The sequence below is a fragment of the Manis pentadactyla genome, chromosome 3 (assembly GCF_030020395.1).
Source record: "Manis pentadactyla isolate mManPen7 chromosome 3, mManPen7.hap1, whole genome shotgun sequence".
Classification (NCBI taxonomy): Eukaryota; Metazoa; Chordata; class Mammalia; order Pholidota; family Manidae; genus Manis; species Manis pentadactyla.
This window is the reverse complement of record NC_080021.1, coordinates 63,898,108-63,918,689: the sequence shown is the minus strand read 5'-3', so window position 1 is coordinate 63,918,689 and position 20,582 is coordinate 63,898,108. Positions and strand designations below refer to the sequence as shown.

General features: G+C 37.0%; 1 protein-coding gene across 20 annotated transcripts in view; it reads right to left on the bottom strand.

Moving 5' to 3' along the window:
- Window positions 1-20,582, bottom strand: part of STAU2 (staufen double-stranded RNA binding protein 2) — a 344,484-nt gene that overhangs the window by 103,453 nt on the left and 220,449 nt on the right. For 15 of the 20 annotated variants that reach the window (XM_036886315.2, XM_036886314.2, XM_057497970.1 and 12 more), the window contains one exon: window positions 17,307-17,420. The exons of 3 other annotated variants lie outside the window; for them this stretch is intronic. In XM_036886315.2, coding sequence (XP_036742210.1) covers window positions 17,307-17,420 — 114 coding nt within the window. Of the gene's footprint in view, window positions 1-5,068; window positions 5,189-16,465; window positions 16,484-17,306; window positions 17,421-20,582 lie in introns of those variants that run through there. 2 more of the 20 variants (XM_057497968.1, XM_057497974.1) reach the window with 2 other exon arrangements.

Below are 20,582 nucleotides of genomic sequence, written 5' to 3'. Positions count from 1 at the left end.
ATCCGTCCTCAATTGTTTCTGTATATGTTTTGTGGCTTTGCCAAAGTTTTTCCCCCTTTTAAGCAGACTTTTTTTAGAGCAGTTTTAAATTCACAGTAAAATTGAGAAAGTATAGAGCATTCCCATTAACCCCGTTTCCACCTTTTAATTACACTTAATTTAAGGGTTTTCTCAATTTACAAAATTGGAAATACTTCTTAGCACTTATTATAACAGTGGTGAACATAGAGCTGGTCCTTATTTCATGATGATGGAATGAATAAAATGCTTGTTGATTGCCTATGGAAATTTTCAAAATCTTTTAAGAAAAATGATCACTTTAGGATATCTTCACCCCTATCTCCTTCAAGAAATTAACTCTTACATATACCTCTGAAAGCAGAGGTGGTAGTTAACATATTTAAGAATTTGTGTGGCATAACCAGACAACAAAATATAGAGTCCTGAAAAATCCTTTTACCCAAGAAATGATTTATTAGTTCCTAGATCATGGGGAGGTCCCAGAGGTCCTGATCATGAGGCCAGGATGGTAGGGGGTGAAATATGGAGCATCAGCTATTTGCCAAATAGTATGAAAGTATTTAAAGATCTTAACAATTGGTACAACCACATCAGAGGGCAAAGGCTAAATATCAGTTCACTAACAAGTAAGGTGATTTTATAATGGATTTTATAATGACTGTAGAGTATCCTCTCTCTAAATGGCCTTCAGTCATGGGCAGTTTTGAATTTGGAGAGCAATATGAAGACAGTGAGTCTCTGAAAGGTAAGGTATACACGAGAATAGAAAACAGAAGCCAATGTCAAGGGTCAGTTAGACAGTACAAGATCAGAGAGAACAAGTGCTAGGAAGGCAAATCAAACTCCAAGGCAGACCTTGAGTAAGCAACAGGAGTTTACGATAAGGAGGCAGGGACTGGTCAAACAGACAGTAAGGAAATGTTAGGGAAGGATTCCAGCAAACAGTGGTCTAGGAAGCAGAAGTGTGTCAGCAATAAGGAGACTCTGACATCCAGGCAACTTTGTCACTCAGCTGAAATATTTGTTATGTTTCCTACTATGGCAAGAACCTATGTGAAGGCATGACCTCTCTCTACATATGAAGTAGGGTGAACCGGGTTGGAAGCTTACCAGCACACTAGTCTTTCCGAGTGAGAAATTTAAGTGTGGGTCTTGGTAGGGAGGTGATACCACTTACCAAAAGGTACCAGGTTTGCTGGGAGCACATCACAGGACCACTGATGAAGGGTAACAGAGACATTTTTTATCTCTATGTTGGCCCTTATTATTTAATTCACATGTTAAATATTTTTGGGCTTCAAAATGTTTTCAAATTTTCTCCATCAGAGGACGTTAAGAGAAGCAAATTAACTAAAGGGTATTTTAAAACTATGTGATCTGAGCGGGTATTAGCTGCCAACTTAGAAACAAAGAAAGCAGGCCAAATAACTATTAGTATGAAAGAATAAAACGGAATATTCTGAAAAATAACCAGTCACTGGTTTGTTTAAAAAGAAATTTTGAAAATGGGGAGAAGCATGACTTAATTGAAGGCATACTGCTAAGAGAGAGAATGTTTCTGTTTTTCAGTTTTAAATAGCATAATAAATCATACACAACACCATAATTTGAGTTTATGAGGAAGGTAATACTCTTTAGGCTATAAAAATGACCTCCAGTGGGCAATAATGCTCTCAAATCTGTGGCCTAGGGAACTATATTCCATTGATCGTCACTTAAAAAAATTCTATATAGACAGCAGTTTTCCAGTATAACCTTCACATCTATTTAGTCAATTATACACATATGGTATTTATTGGTTTAATAATGTATCTGGTTATGATTCATGAGTATGAACTCTGAACAGTAAGGTTTTTAGAATATTTCCCCAATGACCTCCAAATCAACATCAAATATATAGACCTATAGAATAGGAGGAATATTAAATTCCCACTTAAATAATTTGAATTTAGAATACTCAATTAAGAATTAAAGACTATTGATGTGGAGTATGTTTGCATGTCCATAGCTGAACAAAGCTTATATTAGGGAGAAAAATCACACTTTAGGATTCAATTTAATTTGTCTATGAGATCACAAACATGAAATTATCTTCAAAGAGATAATCTGTTGTAAAACACTGAGCTATAGATATGGATCAAATAATCACACTAAAAGAAGTACAGTTGAGAAAAGTCAGGTTTTTTTAAAACCTAAAATTTCACATTTTCTGTTGACTAAAATAACTGTTATTCATCACATCAGGAAAAAATGTGGGAGAAGGAAAGCTGTAAGTTAAGTTCGTGGATTTTGACTATAGTCCAAAATTATTTTATAGGTCAAGTTATAAGTCACTTGTGTGCACAGTATCACCGGAGATATGCAACCTCTTAGAAATGTGCTCATGCTGTACTAAACAGAAATGAAATTATGAGTCACTTACAAAATACATAATATTCAATCTTCCCACTACCTTCCCCTATAACTCACTGCTGGTTCTGGAAACTAATTATATATCTGAAATGAAAGAATTGAAATATCATTATGGAAACAACAGAATTTATTACTTAAAAAAAAGAGTCCAGCTATGAAATGTTTCTAAATGGGACTTTCGAGAGGAGACAAAAGTAACCTTTGCTACAGGCGAACTTTCTTTCAATAGTGTGATGAATACAGATAAAGAAAAACGTATTCCTAAAATTGGTTTCTATTTAGAGTAAATAACCATATAAATAACATTTGATACAAAACTCAGAAGGTAAATGCCTAAAGTTTCTTCCTTCTAGTCCAGGGGTTAGGACAGCACACTTTTTCTGTGAAGGGACAGATAAAAAATATTTTAGGTTTTGCAGGCAATAAGGTTTCTGTTGTTAATTACTCATTTCTTGCTAATTAGAATGAAGGTGGCCATGGACAATACCTGAATGAATGGTCATGGCTGTATTCCAATAAAACTTTATTTATGGGCACTAAAATTTGAATTTTCCTAATTTCACAAGTCATGAAATGTGAAATCTCTTCTTTTGATACATCTTTTTCAACCATTTCAGAATCTAAAAATCCATTCCTAATTCAGGTGGTAGGCTGGAGTTGGCCTGTGGGCCAGTTTGTTGACTCCTGTTCTAATCCATCAATGAGTATAACTATTGTGTAGTGGGAAGTCGTTCCCAGTGACTTTTCCTGCTGAAATATTTTTTTGAAGATATGATTAAATAAATGATGAATGTTAGCTTATTGTAATCATTTCGCAATATATGCATATATCAAATCATTATGTTGTACACCTAAAACTGATATGAAGTTATATGTTAATCATATCTCAATTAAAAAAAACAAAAATAATGCTGTGCAAACTATTGGGCTAAATAGTGAAATATAAAATGTAAAGGAAAAAAAGATATTATTGAATTCCTTAACTCTCTAACAGGTATTTCTAAAAATGGGAATTTTATATAATAAAGTTAAAAGTCAGAAGTAATTTTAGTCCTGTAATTATGGGATAAGTTTCATATAGAGGAAATATTTTGAAATATAAAAATCAACAAATATGAAAGCACTTTCCCAAACATTAAAGTGATGTGCCATTTAAATATATCTCTTTGCACCTTATTTCACAAAAAGTAAAGTAAAATCAAATTATGTTTTGAATTTTGGCAGCTCCAGAACCTCCTAGAAGCTGCCAATGGCAGTGATCATACTCTTTTTTCAACTCCCAATGGACTTGAACTCATGGCTTGATATATGGAGAAGTGAAACAGCTGTAGTTTAAAACCCGTACAAAACCAATGTAATACAAAGAAGGCCAGAACCTTATTACAGACACCACTAGAATGACAACATGAGGTCTGTTACTATGCAATGCCACTTAGGTTTGTCCTTTAGATTAACAAAAAGCTTTGTCTTGTGTAATTGTTGCTCAAAACTATGAAGTTCATGCCTCTCTGGATTCTGAGGAATGCAGTCCCAAAGTGAATACCGACTTGTGTATCACACTGCAGAAAACCAGAATCAGGAGGCAGACCCTGGAACTTGAAGACAGTCATTTAGGACATGGAGAAGGATGTAGTCATAAGCATGCATAGTCATATTCATGTAGGAAAAATTAAAAGCTACAACCAGATCAGTGGACGAATTAATGGACATAGATTTTTGATGAATTCTTAATGATAGTTACGTATATTCAGAGGATGTAAATCCTCTAAAGTCCAACATTTCCAAGTACAAGGATGCTTTCACAAATAATGTGTGTATATGGCCACCACCAGAGAAAGCATATGAAGCCACACATTCTATTTCTCTAGTTCTACTAAATCCAAGTCATTCTAATTTTCTTTGAAATTCAATTAAATTCCACCCTATAAACATACATCGAGTGCCTTCTAACTACCAGAGCATACACATGGTGTATACTAATGACTGCCCTGCACCTCATGGAAGTCACTGCCCAGTGACCTATATGAAAAAAAATAATGGGAAAACAGTTTGGTAAGTGTCATAGTGGGATAATGCATAAAGCAGGTTTGGGGAAGGCTTACTGACTGGAGTAACTTCTTGGTTGGATCTGATGGATACAACAATTAAAGTTCTTACAAGAAACGAGAGCATGGCCCAGGCAGAGGAAACAGTGCAAAAGACAAAGATGCAAGGGCAGGTGAGATGTGACAACTCAAAACTGCCAGTGCATAAAGCGTGGATGTAAGTTAGGTGTAGGGAGAGTGGTGAAAGATGAGACTGGAGAGATAGGCAGGAAAACCATCACAGTGCCCTTGGATTTTATCCTATAGACCTGTGCTGTCCAACATACATGTGGCTAATGAGCACCTTATGTGTGGGTAGTCCAAAATAAGATGTATGAATAAAAAGGTAAAATATCTCAATAATTTTAAAATTGATTACACACTGAACTGAAATTTTAAATATACTGAGTTAAATAAAATACATTATCACGATGAAACTTACCTGTTTCTTTTTAGTTTTAAAATGGGTCTACTAGAAAAATTTAAATTATATATGTGGCACATAATCCCTCCTTTAGTAGCCCTTCTGGTTGTTTCCTCCACAAAAATTCAAACTAGTAGTGATCTCATTTCTCTTGCCAGTGACTAGTTGGCGATGGCACTTGACCAACCCATGGCCCAAGCATAAAGGAAGATGGTTGGAGAAGTTCCTGATAGAGATGTCTATGCCCCTACAAGGAGACACAAGAAGATCAGCTCTCTCATTTTCTTTTGCCTGTGGCTATATTGCCAGAGACACAGAGAACTCCTGTCGCCATCTTTCCATAAATCAAAGGATTAAACAGAGGATAGCATTGCTAAAATACAGAATAATCTGAGTCCTTGTTGACAACATTGAGCTGCTCTATCGGCCATCCCTGGAGTTCACCCTTCCTGTAGCCTTCCTGTTATGTGAGATAACAGTGCTCCTTATTATTTAAGCCAGTATGAGTCAGGTTTTCTGTTACCTGTAGCCAAAAAAACATCTTAGCTGATAAGACTTCAGTAGAACAGAATTACTTGAAGGGCAAAGTACTATTATTTAAAACCATGTACTACTACAGAAGTTCTGTACATAGTTTACAATAAATTTATATATTACTGTTGGCATAGTATATATTTAAATATGTGTGAAGACTTTTTCTCTTTTAGCTTTAAATTATTATACAACTGTAAGACATGATGACATTATTACTCAGGCAAGAGACTTAATTAATCAGGAAAAAAAACTATGAGAGGACTTAATTAATTAAAAGTTGAACAGAATACCCATTAAATTTATAAATTTTTACTTGTAACAATTCTCCTTTCACTGAGGTATCTGTCTTGAATTCTAGTTAAAGCACACCCACTAGGAACAACTTGCTTGGCAGCACTAATCTGAACATAAACCCTTAAACACGCTGCAGCAAATGAAGCAAATATACAAATGCTATCATTTATACCTCACAGTTATTACATTTAAACAAAATAATGTACATAGAGCCTCACAATATTTAGTACATAGTAAACACATTATATATAAATTTGGTTCTTGTTTATTTTCCCTTATGAAATTGATTTAAAAAATTTTAAATGATGTGTTAAACAAGTATTGTCCTTTATCTGATAATTTCACTTTGTGTTGCCTGGAAGTCAGATTACAGCAAATACTAAATGTTAGATTCATTAGCTAATTAGTGCTTGGGTAGGCGGTTAATTTATTAGTTAATTCTTCTTTTTTTATTTTGGTATCATTAATCTACAATTACATGAAGAACATTATGTTTACTAGGCTCCCCCCTTCACCAAGTCTATCCCACATACCCCTTCACAGTCACTGTCCATCAGCGTAGTAAGATTCTGTAAAATCACTACTTGTCTTCTCTGTGTTGTAGAACCCACCCCATACCACCCCCAACATTATACATGCTAATTGTAATGCCCCCTTTCTTTTTCCCCGCCCTTATCCTTCCCTTCCCAACCATCCTCCCTTTTCCTTTGGTAACTGTTAGTCCATTCATGGATTCTGTGATTCTGATGCTGTTTTGTTCCTTCAGTTTTTCTTTGTTCTTATACTCAACATATGAGTGAAATGATTTGGTACTTGTCTTTCTCCACCTGGCTTATTTCACTGAGCATAATACCCTCTAGCTCCATCCATGTTGTTGCAAATGATAGGATTTGTTTTCTTCTTATCGCTGAATAATAGTCCATTGTGCATATGTACCACATCTTCTTTATCCATTCATCTACTGATGGACATTTAGGTTGCTTCCATTTCTTGGCTATTGTAAATAGTGCTGCGATAAACACAGGGGTGCATCTGTCTTTTTCAAACGGGCCTACTGCATTCTTAGGGTAAATTCCTAGAAGTGGAATTCCTGGGTCAAATGGTATTTCTATTTTAAGCATTCTGAGGAACCTCCATACTGCTTTCCACAATGGTTGAACTAATTTACATTCCCACCAACAGTGTAGGAGTGTTCCCCTTTCTCCACAGCCTCGCCAACATTTGTTGTTGTTTGTCTTTTGGATGGTAGCGATCCTTACTGGTGTGAGGTGATATCTCATTGTGGTTTTAATTTGCATTTCTCTGATGACAAGCGATGTGGAGCATCTTTTCATGTGTCTGTTGGCCATCTGAATTTCTTCTTTAGAGAACTGTCCATTGAGCTCCTCTGCCCATTTTTTAATTGGATTATTTGCTGTTTGTTGAGGTGCGTGAGCTCTTTATATATTTTGGCTGTCAACCCTTTATAGGATCTGTCATTTATGAATATGTTCTTCCATACTGTAGGATACCTTTTTGTTCTATTGATGGTGTCCTTTGCTGTACAGAAGCTTTTCAGCTTGATATAGTCACACTTGTTCATTTTTCCTTTGTTTCCCTTGCTCGGGGAGATAAGTTCATGAAGAAGTCGCTCATGTTTATGTCCAAGAGATTTTTGTCTGTGTTTTTTTCTAAGAGTTTTATGGTTTCATGACTTGCATTCAGGTCTTTGATCCATTTCGAATTTACTTTTGTGTGTGGGGTTAGACAGTGATCCAGTTTCATTCTCTTACATGTAGCTGTCCAGTTTTGCCAGCACCATCTGTTGAAGAGACTGTCATTTCCCCATTGTATGTCCATGGCTCCTTTATCATATATTAATTGACCATATATGTTTCAGTTAATGTTTGGAGTCTCTATTCTGTTCCATTGGTCTGTGGCTCTGTTCTTGTGCCACTACCAAACTGTTTTATTTACTGTGGCTTTGTAGTAGTGCTTGAAGTTGGGGAGCGAGATCCCCTCCACTTTATTCTTCCTTCTTAGGATAGCTTTGGCTACTCGGATCTTTGGTGTTTCTATGTGAAGTTTTGAACTATTTGTTCCAGTTTGTTGAAGAATGCTGTTGGTAATTTGATAGGGATTGCATCGAATCTGAATATTGTTTGGGCAGGATGGCCATTTTGACAATATTAATTCTTCCTAGCCAGGAGTATGGGATGAGTTTCCATTTATTAGTGTCCTCTTTACTTTCTCTTCAGAGTGTCTGGTAGTTTTTTTTTTGTTTTTTTAATTTTCATTTTGGTATCATTAATCTACAATTACAGAAAGAATATTATGTTTACTAGGCTCTCCCCTTCACCAAGTCCCCCCCACATACCCCTTCACAGTCACTGTCCATCTGCGTAGTAAGATGCTGTAAAATCACTACTTGTCTTCTCTGTGTTGCACAGCCCTCCCCGTGGCCTCCCACACTATACATGCTGATCGTAATGCCCTCTTTCTTTTTCCCCACCCTTATCCCTCCCTTCCCACCCATCCTCCCCGGTCCCTTTCCCTTTGGTAACTGTTAGTCCATTCTTGGGTTCTGTGATTCTGCTGCTATTTTGTTCCTTCAGTTTTCCTTTGTTCTTATACTCAACATATGAGTGAAATCATTTGGTACTTCTCCTTCTCCACTTGGCTTATTTCACTGAGCATAATACCCTCTAGCTCCATCCATGTTGTTGCAAATGGTAGGATCTGGTTTTTTCTTATGGCTGCGTAATATTCCATTGTGTATATGTACCACCTCTTCGTTATCCATTCATCTACTGATGGACATTTAGGTTGCTTCCATATCTTGGCTATTGTAAACAGTGCAGCAATAAACATAGGGGTACATCTGTCTTTTTCAAACAGGAGTGCTGCATTCTTAGGGTAAATTCCTAGAAGTGGAATTCTTGGGTCAAATGGTATTTCTATTTTGAGCATTCTGAGGAACCTCCATACTGCTTTCCACGATGGTTGAACTAGTTTACATTCCCACCAGCAGTGTAGGAGGGTTTCCCTTTCTCCACAACCTCGCCAACATTTGTTGTTGTTTGTCTTTTCAATGATGGTGATCCCTACTGGTGTGAGGTGATATCTCATTGTGGTTTTAATTTGCATTTCTCTGATGATTAGCAATGTGGAGCATCTTTTCATGTGTCTGTTGGCCATCTGGATTTCTTCTTTAGAGAACTGTCCACTCAGCAACTCTGCCCATTTTTTAATTAGATTATTTGCTTTTGGTTTGTTGAGGCATGTGAGCTCTTTATATATTTTGGATGTCAATCCTTTATCGGATCTGTCATTTATGAATATGTTCTCCCATACTGTAGGATACCTTTTTGTTCTATTGATGGTGTCCTTTGCTGTAGAGAAGCTTTTTAGCTTGATATAGTCCCACTTGTTCATTTTTTCCTTTGTTTCCCTTGCTCGGGGAGATATGTTCATGAAGAAGTCGCTCGTGTTTATGTCCAAGAGATTTTTGTCTGTGTTTTTTTCTAAGAGTTTTATGGTTTCATGACTTACATTCAGGTCTTTGATCCATTTGGAGTTTACTTTTGTGTATGGAGTTAGACAGTAATCCAGTCTCATTCTCTTACATGTAGCTGTCCAGTTTTGCCAGCACCACCTGTTGAAGAGACTGTCATTTCCCCATTGTATGTCCATGGCTCCTTTATCGAATATTATTGACCATATATGTTTGGGTTAATGTCTGTAGTCTCTATTCTGTTCCATTGGTCTGTGGCTCTGTTCTTGTGCCAGTACCAAATTGTCTTGATTACTGTGGCTTTGTAGTAGAGCTTGAAGTTGGGGAGCGAGATCCCCTCCACTTTATTCTTCCTTCTCAGGATAGCTTTGGCTATTCGGATCTTTGGTGTTTCCATGTGAAGTTTTGAACTATTTGTTCCAGTTTGTTGAAGAATGCTGTTGGTAATTTGATAGGGATTGACTCAAATCTGTATATTGCTTTGGGCAGGATGGCCATTTTGACTATATTAATTCTTCGTAGCCAGGAGCGTGGGATGAGTTTCCATTTGTTAGTGACCTCTTTAATTTCTCTTAAGAGTGTCTTGTAGTTTTCAGGGTATAGGTCTTTCACTTCCTTGGTTAGGTTTATTCCTAGGTATTTTATTCTTTTTGATGCTATTGTGAATGGAATTGTTTTCCTGATTTCTCTTTCTATTAGTTCATTGTTAGTGTATAGGAAAGCTACAGATTTCTGTGTGTTAATTTTTATCCTGCAACTTTGCTGAATTCTGATATCAGTTCTAGTAGTTTTGGAGTGGAGTCTTTAGGGTTTTTTATGTACAATATCATGTCATCTGCAAATAGTGACAGTTTGACTTATTCTTTACCAATCTGGATTCCTTGTATTTCTTTGTTTTCTCTAATTGCCGTGGCTAGGACCTCCAGTACTATGTTGAATGCGAGTGGGGAGAGTGGGCATCCCTGTCTTGTTCCCAATCTTAGAGGAAAAGCTTTCAGCTTCTCCCTGTTAAATATGATGTTGGCTGTGGGTTTGTCATATATGCCCTTTATTATGTTCAGGTACTTGCCCTCTATACTGATTTTGTTGAGAGTTTTTATCATGAATGGATGTTGAATTTTGTCTAATGCTCTTTCAGCATCTATGGAGATGATCGTGTGGTTTTTGTCCTTCTTTTTGATGATGTGGTGGATGATGTTGATGGATTTTTGAATGCTGTACCATCCTTGCATCCCTGGGATGAATCCCACTTAGTCATGGTGTATGATCCTTTTGACGTATTTTTGAATTTAGTTTGCTCATATTTTGTTGAGTATTTTTGCATCTACATTCATCAGGGATATTGGTCTGTAGTTTTCTTTTTTGGTGGGGTCTTTGCCTGGTTTTGGTATTAGGGTGATGTTGGCTTCATAGAATGAGTTTGGGAGTATTCCCTCCTCTTCTATTTTTTGGAAAACTTTAAGGAGAATGGGTATTATGTCTTCTCTGTATGTCTGATAAAATTCTGAGTTAAATCCATCTGACCCAGGGGTTTTGTTCTTGGGTAGTTTTTTGATTACTGATTCAATTTCGTTGCTGGTAATTGATCTGTTTAGATTTTCTGTTTCTTTCTGGGTCGGTCTTGGAAGGTTGTATTTTTCTAGGAAGTTGTCCATTTCTCCTAGGTTTTCCAGCTTGTTAGCATATAGGTTTTCATAGTATTCTCTAATAATTCTTTGTATTTCTGTGGGGTCCGTTGTGATTTTTCCTTTCTCGTTTCTGATTCTGTTGATGTGTGTTGTTTCTCTTTTCCTCCTAATAAGTCTGGCTAGAGGCTTATCTATTTTGTTTATTTTCTCGAAGAACCAGCTCTTGGTTTCATTGATTTTTGCTATTGTTTTATTCTTCTCAATTTTATTTATTTCTTGTCTGATCTTTATTATGGCCCTCCTTCTGCTGACCTTAGGCCTCGTTTGTTCTTCTTTTTCCAACTTCGATAATTGTGACGTTAGACTATTCATTTGGGATTGTTCTTCCTTCTCTAAATATGCCTGGATTGCTATATACTTTCCTCTTAAGACTGCTTTCACTGCATCCCACAGAAGTTGGGGCTTTGTGTTCTTGTTGTCATTTGTTTCCATATATTGCTGGATCTCCATTTTAATTTGGTTGTTGATCCATTGATTATTTAGGAGCATGTTGTTAAGCCTCCATGTGTTTGTGAGCCTTTTTGCTGTCTTTGTACAATTTATTTCTAGTTTTATACCTTTGTGGTCTGAGAAGTTGGCTGGCAGGATTTCAATCTTTTGGAATTTACTGAGGCTCTTTTTGTGGCCTAGTATGTGGTCTATTCTGGAGAATGTTCCATGTGCACTTGAGAAGAATGTGTATCCTGTTGCTTTTGGATGTAGAGTTCTATAGATGTCTATTAGGTCCATCTGTTCTAGTGTGTTGTTCAGTGCCTCTGTGTCCTTACTTATTTTCTGTCTGGTGGATCTGTCCTTTGGAGTGAGTGCTGTGTTGAAGTCTCCCTAAATGATTGCATTGCATTCTATTTCCTCCTTTAATTCTGTTAGTATTTGTTTCACATATATTGGTGCTCCTGTATTGGGTGCATATATGTTTATAATGGTTATATCCTCTTGTTGGACTGAGCCCTTTATCATTATGTAATGTCCTTCTTTATCTCTTGTTACTTTCTTTGTTTTGAAGTCTATTTTGTCTGATACTAGTACTGCAACACCTGCTTTTTTCTCCCTGTTGTTTGCATGAAATATCTTTCTCCATCCCTTGACTTTTAATCTGTGCATGTCTTTCTGTTTGAGGCGAGTCTCTGGTAAGCAGCATATAGATGGGTCTTGCTTTTTTATCCATTCTATTACTCTGTGTCTTTTGATTGGTGCATTCAGTCCATTTACATTTAGGTTGATTACTGATAGATATGTACTTATTGCCATTGCAGGCTTTAAGTTTGCAGTTACCAAAGGTTCAAGGTTAGCTTCTTTACTGTCTTACTATCTAACTTAACTTGCTTATTGAGCTATTATAAACACTGTCTGATGACTCTTTATTTCTCTTCCTTCTTATTCCTCCTCCTCCATTCTTCATATGTTGGGTGTTTTGTTCTGTGCTGTTTTTAGGAGTTGTATTTATTGTATTTTCATAAATACGTATGTTTTTGGGAAGAGATTTCCACTGAACTACTCACGCCGCCATATTGGCTCCACCCCCTTATTAGTTCATTCTTTATATGAAGCAAGTGAGTTCCAAAGTTAAGCTGAACAAAGTAAAGTAGACAGTGACTAAACTATTACCTATAAATTAAGCTGCAGTATTTTGACTAACCTATGTCTGCTTGGCCTGTATGTGTGAGATTAGTGAGTTTGACAATGCAGTCTGAATGAAGATGGATAAAACAGTATGACAGGGAAGGAAAGTTTATGACTTTGAGGCTGTGACTGACTGTATTAAAAGAGAGAGGAAGAGGTAGTAACATTTAAGAGGGATGAAGAAAGGTGTAGAAAGCATGTCAGGCCAGAAGGAGAGAGTAAAGAGTATCTGGTGAGTTATACCAAGATAGAAGAGTCCAAAAACCTTTCTGCACCATTAAAAACGATTTTGCTTTTAAGAACGTACACTAACCAACATAACCTCAATTTCCAAACAGGACATATTGAAAAATACTGAGCAAAACCCTTATTGCTCAATCTTAACAGTAAATGTGCTCTTTACTCAGCTTATAAATAAGGATGATCATTCCTCACTGAAACCACCATATGATCCATAATTTTAAACTTTACGAAAAGATAGGCTCACTGAAGACTACAATAAATTAGCTAGTTTATTATGAGAACTAGAAGTTAGAGTTACCTTTGTATGTTCCAGTATCTAGTGTACTATTCCCACATGGTTGTTCAGTCAACAAATTTTGCCAAAAAAATCAGTATCTGGAAATTTCAACTACTTTATTTTGCACAATTAAACATTCTACATTAATGTGAATTTGTAATATCACACTTGCTGTGACAAACAAGCAAACATGTAGAACATTCTCACCATGGTGATCTCCAGGCAAATCCCACATGAATGACTGTCCACTGTCTCGACGAGGATTCAGAGTTCCCAAATGGGGTACACTGATCTACAGACCCTTTCCCTGAAGTTAGTTGGGGCAGGCTTAGACCACTTTTTGGAGACTAATAATTATCCTAGGAAACTTGAAGCAGGTCTTACCTAACCACTGGCATTTGAAGAAACCCATACCAGGCTTTGAGTTACGGTCAGTGCATTCCAAGGTGGATCCGTCATATCCAGTCCAAGAAAGGAAAGTGGATTTCATCCAACCACATTTCCTTGGGCCCCATACCATAAGAGTAACTTATAAAGGAATTAATCTGGCCTTTTAAAAACTTAAGTTTATTGAGGTATAATCTACAATACAGGAACATTTACCTTTTTTAGTGTATCTGTAAGTTTAATACATTCATACGGTCATGTTTCTACCACCACAATCAAGACATAGGACATTTCCAACACCCCCAAAAATTTCCCCATGACAATTTATGGCCAGCCCCAGTCCCTGGCAACCACTGATCTGTTTTCTATCTCTATGGTTTTGCCTTTTCTAAAATGTCATATACTTTGAATGGTAGAGTACACAACCCTTTTAAGTCTGGTTTCTTTCATCTATGATGGTGTAACTGGCAACCAGGCCAGCGAGACGGGGACACAGGGAGTGATGGGCGTTGGAACTGGAGAGTTGAAGGGGGCCAGACCACACAGGGACTCACATGCCATCACAAAAACCTTGGATTTATAACTTAAAAGTAATTTTGGCTACTACATGAAAAATAGGCCACAGTGGAACAAAAACAGAAAAAAAGGAAGCCAGTGTAGATACTACTGGTGGCGTCTGGGTTAAAAATGATAGGGACCAGAATGGCAACATTGGAGGTGGTGAAAAGTGATCAGATCAGTGATGTATTCAGAGGAAGAGATGCTGGGCTTGGATGTAGCATGTGAGGAGGAGAGAGGCAGGGATGTTTCAAGGAGTTTGGCTTGAGCAACAAGGAAGATGGTGGTGTCATTTGCCAGGATGGAAAAAGGAAAAGATCGGGGGAGGAAGGGACAGGTTTGGTGGGGGAAGGGAAGAAATAAGAGTTCCACACATTTGGACATCATCAGTGCACAGATTATATGGAATCTCTCCCCTGAGCATTCCACGTATTTGTACTGACCTTTAATAGAAAGATTTCACTAAACAATCCCTGTCCTGCTACTCTTCAAAACAGTGAGTGAATGTACTGGGTAACACATTTTAGTCTCCACTTCACTGAGCAAACTAGAGTTAAATTAAAAAAAAAAAAGTCATAAAGGTTTAAGGCTAGAGTGCTCCTCCCTTCTCAACTTTATTCTTTACATAGGTAAGAACCTGAGTTTCATAAGGACTGCCTCTAAATTCTATACACTCTTTGCTCAGAATAATTATTCTGTTTGTTCAGTTGCATTAGTTCAAATGAATAAAAAATAGAAAACATTTTTTAAGTGATTATAATTTTCCCTGCTTTAAAATGTTTCTTGTTCTCTAGTGTTTTGCAGATTAACTGGTGAAAAAGAATTTAGTGGTCCATCTTTTCTAACTCATGAGATCAGGTTTATACTTTTGGTATGGTGAAGGCATCCCTTTTTATTAGACAAAGAGTCTGTATAAGGAAGGGGTAATGGCAACATAATGTAGAAAAGCAAGAGGATGTGGAGTAGAGGTTTACTCTGTATCTCTTTCCTCAGGGGCACAATTATCCAAGTACAAGGGGAGAGCACTGATCACATGACTACCCCCATTTAGCACATCAGAGACCACCAAAACAGTGTGTCTGGTATACACAATGATCATTCCAGGCATAACTCCATTCATTTATCCATCTATCCATTTGTCCATCCATACCTTTGACACATTTCCTAAGAGTCTCTTTTTTATCTTAAGATTTCATGCATATTTATCATCTATAATGCAGTTGTATTGGCATTAATATAAAAATACCCTTATTTACTTACCACTGAGTAAAACTGACATTCTAAATAGATGTAGTATAAGACCACCATGTACTGTCATGCAGGCTGTGCACTGTGCACTGTAGTTACTGCAGACTTGGACAGCTATAAGGCACCTTTTTTCTGGTATTTAAAGGTGGCCTATGGGCTAACACTAGCCTGGGACTTTGAGTACCCTTGCATAAGCCTGAAGCAGCCTCATTATTTTATTCATGAAGAAGCCAAGTTAAGTTCCAAGAGGTGAAGAGACAAGGTGCCACAGCTGGCTCATGGCAAATCTGAGTTTGATCCTATTCTCCATTACCAGTCCAGTGCTCTTTCACCGCAGCATTGATGCCAACAGTGGGTTGCTTTACTCAGGTGTATGGTTTTCTAAGGCACTCTAAGGCTCAGCCTGAGGCAAGACTTTTGCAGGATGGCTATCTCATGCTGTGCATGCCATTTTTTCCCCCATGAATGGATTTATAGTTGGATACAGCAGTAACTATACTTCTTGGCAAATATTCAAAGGGGTGAAGTTCTTAGACTGTAAAGTCCGTGAGAACCGGACCCAGGAACCATGTCTAACATTCTTACCTTGGCACCTAGCATATGGGTAAGTTACAGTTTTTATACAGAGAAATGTAATACTTTCTATAAGCTAGTTTAGGTAACATCCCTCAGGTTCCTGCTGCATTCCCCTCAGCACCTAGGGCATACATCAGTGCAGAACTCTGAGAAGCACTGGAATGATCATTAACCTGTTGCCCAGATCCATATGCCATTAACTGTTTATTATTGGTTGGGCTTATTCAACCAGGAGCAGGAAGATCAGTTATGGAATCACAAAATGGTAGCATTGGAAGAAATCTTATAATACATCATCTAATCTGACTCCCTCATTTAACATTCCAGGAAACAGAGCTCCAAAGAGAAGACAGAGCCACCCAGGCAGCTGCAGCTACTTTACACCATAGTCAGTTTCTAAAACTCAGATTTTCTGACCAATTAGTCGCTCTTTCCTAAACACCATAATACCTCACCACCAACCAATAAATGATGACTGGAAATCCACAAAGTCAGAGACATCATAAACTAGAGAGGTGTGCCCTTAAGAATGTTTTCCAAGATCTTGTTTGAGTTGGACAATAAACCATGTGCTTCAGAAGACAGACTGCCCTGCCCTTGTGTTGTCTTCATGCGAGGGCACTACTAAGATAGAAGGAAAATCGATTAGGAAGGCAAGACTGTTAGAAGTCCTCAAACTTACTGGGAGGGGGAAATCAAAGTGGGTTATGGATGTTCTGTATGTAAATAGTTCATTTAGAAAGCATAGCTGGTTAGTCATACAGTAAACTGTGTATGTCTATTTTGACTCCAAAGTAGAAATTCAATGGCCGGGTCTATAGTTTAGTCTATTCTGATGATTATTTTAATTGAGAATATGCATTATCTTAAAAACAGGGTATATATTTTCAAGCTGCCATCTACACAATCAAAGGGATTTGTTTATTAAGAAATGTACTTTTCAGATTTTTAGCTTTATTTCAGAAATAAAACTTTAACAGGAAAAACACTGGAACTTCATTTTAATAATATCCTAAGTTATGGTAGTTAGCTGATGGTTCCAAAAGTCCACATTAGATACACTCTAGAATACTAAGCTCTTCAACAGGACTCAATGAATATAGGACAGTGAGACTCCAGGGTTATCTACAGTATTTCATTAACTCTTCCTCCCATATATAACTATAAAAATAATATTTGTAGGGTAATTATTTCATCCTTATGAGAGAATTCTGTATATAATTCATAAATTAATAATCTGCAAACCAGAAGTCTAAAATAATTTAAATCTCCTAAAATACAGTTTCCCAATAGAAACATTTTTGATTTTTCAAAGGTCTAGCAAATGGTGCTGGTGCATTACATATTAGGGAAAGCAAGCTGTATGTGTACACAGAGCTTCCATTCTGATGGTCACTGATTTCTTAGCTGGACCATAATGCAGCAAAATGGCAGTGGCACATTATACCTGATCATGGGTGGCTTCAATGGAGCTTCCAATAGCATGGAAAGTCATCTGCACAGGGGCTAATGTCAGACAAGTCACACACTCTTTGCCACTTTGTCTATCACAGTAGTGAACCTATAACAGAACACACGCAGTCTGCTGAACACCACTTGTAAGGAGGAGCCAGATACAATAGGTCCTTTTCAAAGGGTCTAGATTTCAAGACAAATTCAGATAATTTATGCAGAACAAATCTCAAATATTTAAAATCTTATCAGGACTTTCCAGTATCTATGGAAAGCTTATTACTTCCATTTTAAGTACCTTTGAAGTTTCACGAGTTTAAGAAGTGCTTTGCAAAATGCTTTATTAAAGGCAACAGATACATTTATTTTTGGAGCTATAAAAACAAAATAAAATAAATAAAGGCAATAGAAAAATTCACAACAGCTATAACTATCTTTATGGTTCAGCTTTTCATAATGCATAATGCATAAAGAACTCAAGGGTAAGTGTAAGTTAAAGTTCACTTTATTCCAAAAGAACTTTGTCAACCTGAGTTTCTCTCATCTGTGATTCTATGTGTATGTGACTGTGACTTAATTGGTAGTGACACTCTTCTATTTCTATTATGGCCTCTATAAAACCACTGTTGAATGTATGTGTGTGTGTGTGTGTGTGTGTGTGTGTGTGTGTGTGTATCTCACTATATCATGTTCAGCTTGAAATTTTGACATTACAATCAAATCGAATTAAACTGAGATGATTTGTAATGTGCAGACCAAAATAAAGTTACCATTTTTCTTTCAGTTCAAATACAACCAACCATTATTAAAACCACATGTACGATGCTCCATATCAGAAGTAAATGGGATAAATCAGAAGCGTGAGTTCATCTTCCCCCTGGGAACATTTCCATCCTCCCATTTATCTACTTTTTTTCAAAAAATTTCTTTCAAGCAGTGTTTATTTTAATCCTAAGCTAATAAAGTAAAAATAGCATTGCTTTTGTGACAAATTAATGAAAATATGCCTATAGAATGGGATTCTTACTAATTATATCACAGGGAAATTTGGTTTTATTAGCTACTACATGCCCAATTTGTTAAATGTGTGTAGATTCAAGGTAAAAGCTTAGGTGAAAATCTTGAATTTCTGAGGAAGAAAATTAAAACACATTATTAGTTTCTTGCCTGAGGTTTAATTCTAATAGCTGTGTAATATCCATATAACTATCACAGATTATGGTCCACATATATTTTGTCATGTATAATATAGATCTGACTGAAAATGACATTATGAATCCCAGTTTAATGGTTTCATGATTCAACTTTTTAAAACTGGTAGGGTTGTGAAGATTGGTTATCAGTTTCCGGGAAGCAGGGAAACTTCCTGGAATCTATAAAAAGTAGTTTTAGAGTTCATATAAAGTCAATATACAAAGCCTTATTTCTAAAGTAACTTTAAAGATTTTATTATAAAAATATTTTTTTCCAACTTAATTTGGAGAAAAGACTTGACAATGGTTCTAATTCATGTACTATACCTCCTGAACAAATTAAAAGGCCACTCAGTGTACAGGAGCTCAACAGTGTGGAAGTGTTGTTTACTATGCATCAGCTAAATGTGAGGGAAAATGAAACATCACATAACGGGTTTATGAAAAAGTCAATAAATGGTGACATCATAACAGCTTCAGTTCACAGCCATTTATGGCACAGTTAAAATATTATATCTGATATACTGCTATTATAAAACATGCTTTTAAAAATGAAATATAATCACCCTTTGACATCAATGGAAAGTCTATAGGAAAGGCATGAAACTCTCCTAAACAACCAAATGGATAGTGAACATGCTTATATGTCAGCCAACTTACTGCAGTTTAGTCTTTCTTCTAGAGAAATGAAAATTAGAATGGACAGAAGTATGACAAGACAATTCCAGCAGAAAACATAAACTTCAACCTTCATTTCTGTCAGTGGCTTGGATACTACTACTCAAAAATTAAACTTTTCTTCTAACTGCATATTGTGAGCCTGAAATACCCTATAAAATTCTATGCATTCTGTAGGCATTCAACATTAGTGTACACATATAACTCATATACAAAAGATAAAGATACCAAGTTTGCACAAAGAAAATATCAGAGCATCAGTGACTATGACAGACTGCGAATAGTACTCCAGTATTCTTCTACACAGTAATTCTTAGCTGGGCATTCGAATGCTCAGAATAAAGACCCCATTTCCCAGGTTTCCCTGTAGCTATGACTAGCCATATGATAGAGTAGAATGTAAATGAAAGAATTCTGTGATAGCTTCCTGGAAACTTTAAAAAGAGACTTCAAGATCTTGCATTTCTTCCTTGTCCATTTTGTCAACCTGCTGCTTGGAACATGGACATTACCATCTTTGACTATGAGGACAAGGGCTGAAACTTAAGAGGTAGTAGAGTAGTGAGTTGGTAGGAACGTGGGTCCCTCAAGACTTCATGGAACAAAACCATCACCCTACCTCTAAACTGCATGCTTTATGGACCTTTACATGAAAGGAAAACAAACATTTATTTGGTTTAAGTCACTGCGCTTTTTACCACCTAATCCCAGAGGGATTTTTCATATTGCTACAGAATCAAGATCAGGACCCCCAGTCAATGACAAAAAGACCTCTAAAAAACTGCCAACTGCCCTGTCCCCCACCTCCTTAGTAAGAGTCTGCAGAACTGGTCCAACCATAAAGAACACAGAGGAACTAGAGAGGGAAGGGAAGTAGAAGGGAGTCACCTTGACTGTCAGCCTAAAGAGGAACACTGTGTTGCCAGGGAGTCGGGCAGCTCTAAGAAAATAGCTGATATACAGTGGGAGTGCCTATATGAAAGGGAAGCCAACATCTAATTCCCTCGCAGTGAGCTTGCTGCGAATTACACCTGTAGGCCTCCTCTGAAAAGAAATCTTGACTGAGTCTAATGTATGCCTCTAGCAGTTTGAAACATATGAAAATACAGACGCTGAGTCTGGAGATATCAGAGAGCCTGTTGAAACATTCCTAGGCACACAGCAAACCTGAAAACAAACATGGAGGAAGGGAGACGTTCTCACCCCAAATCTCCATGGCTCTTGGAGGGAATGAAAGAGAATCTCAGCAGCCAATGGGCTACTCAGGCCAACCAAAGAGACACCTATTAACAGAGGGGGTCAGGGACATGGACCTCTGGTAAAACCCAAAGGAAACAAGGCTTCCTTTCTGGGACAGAGGGAATTGGGAGGAACTGAATACTGCTTCACGAAAAGCAACA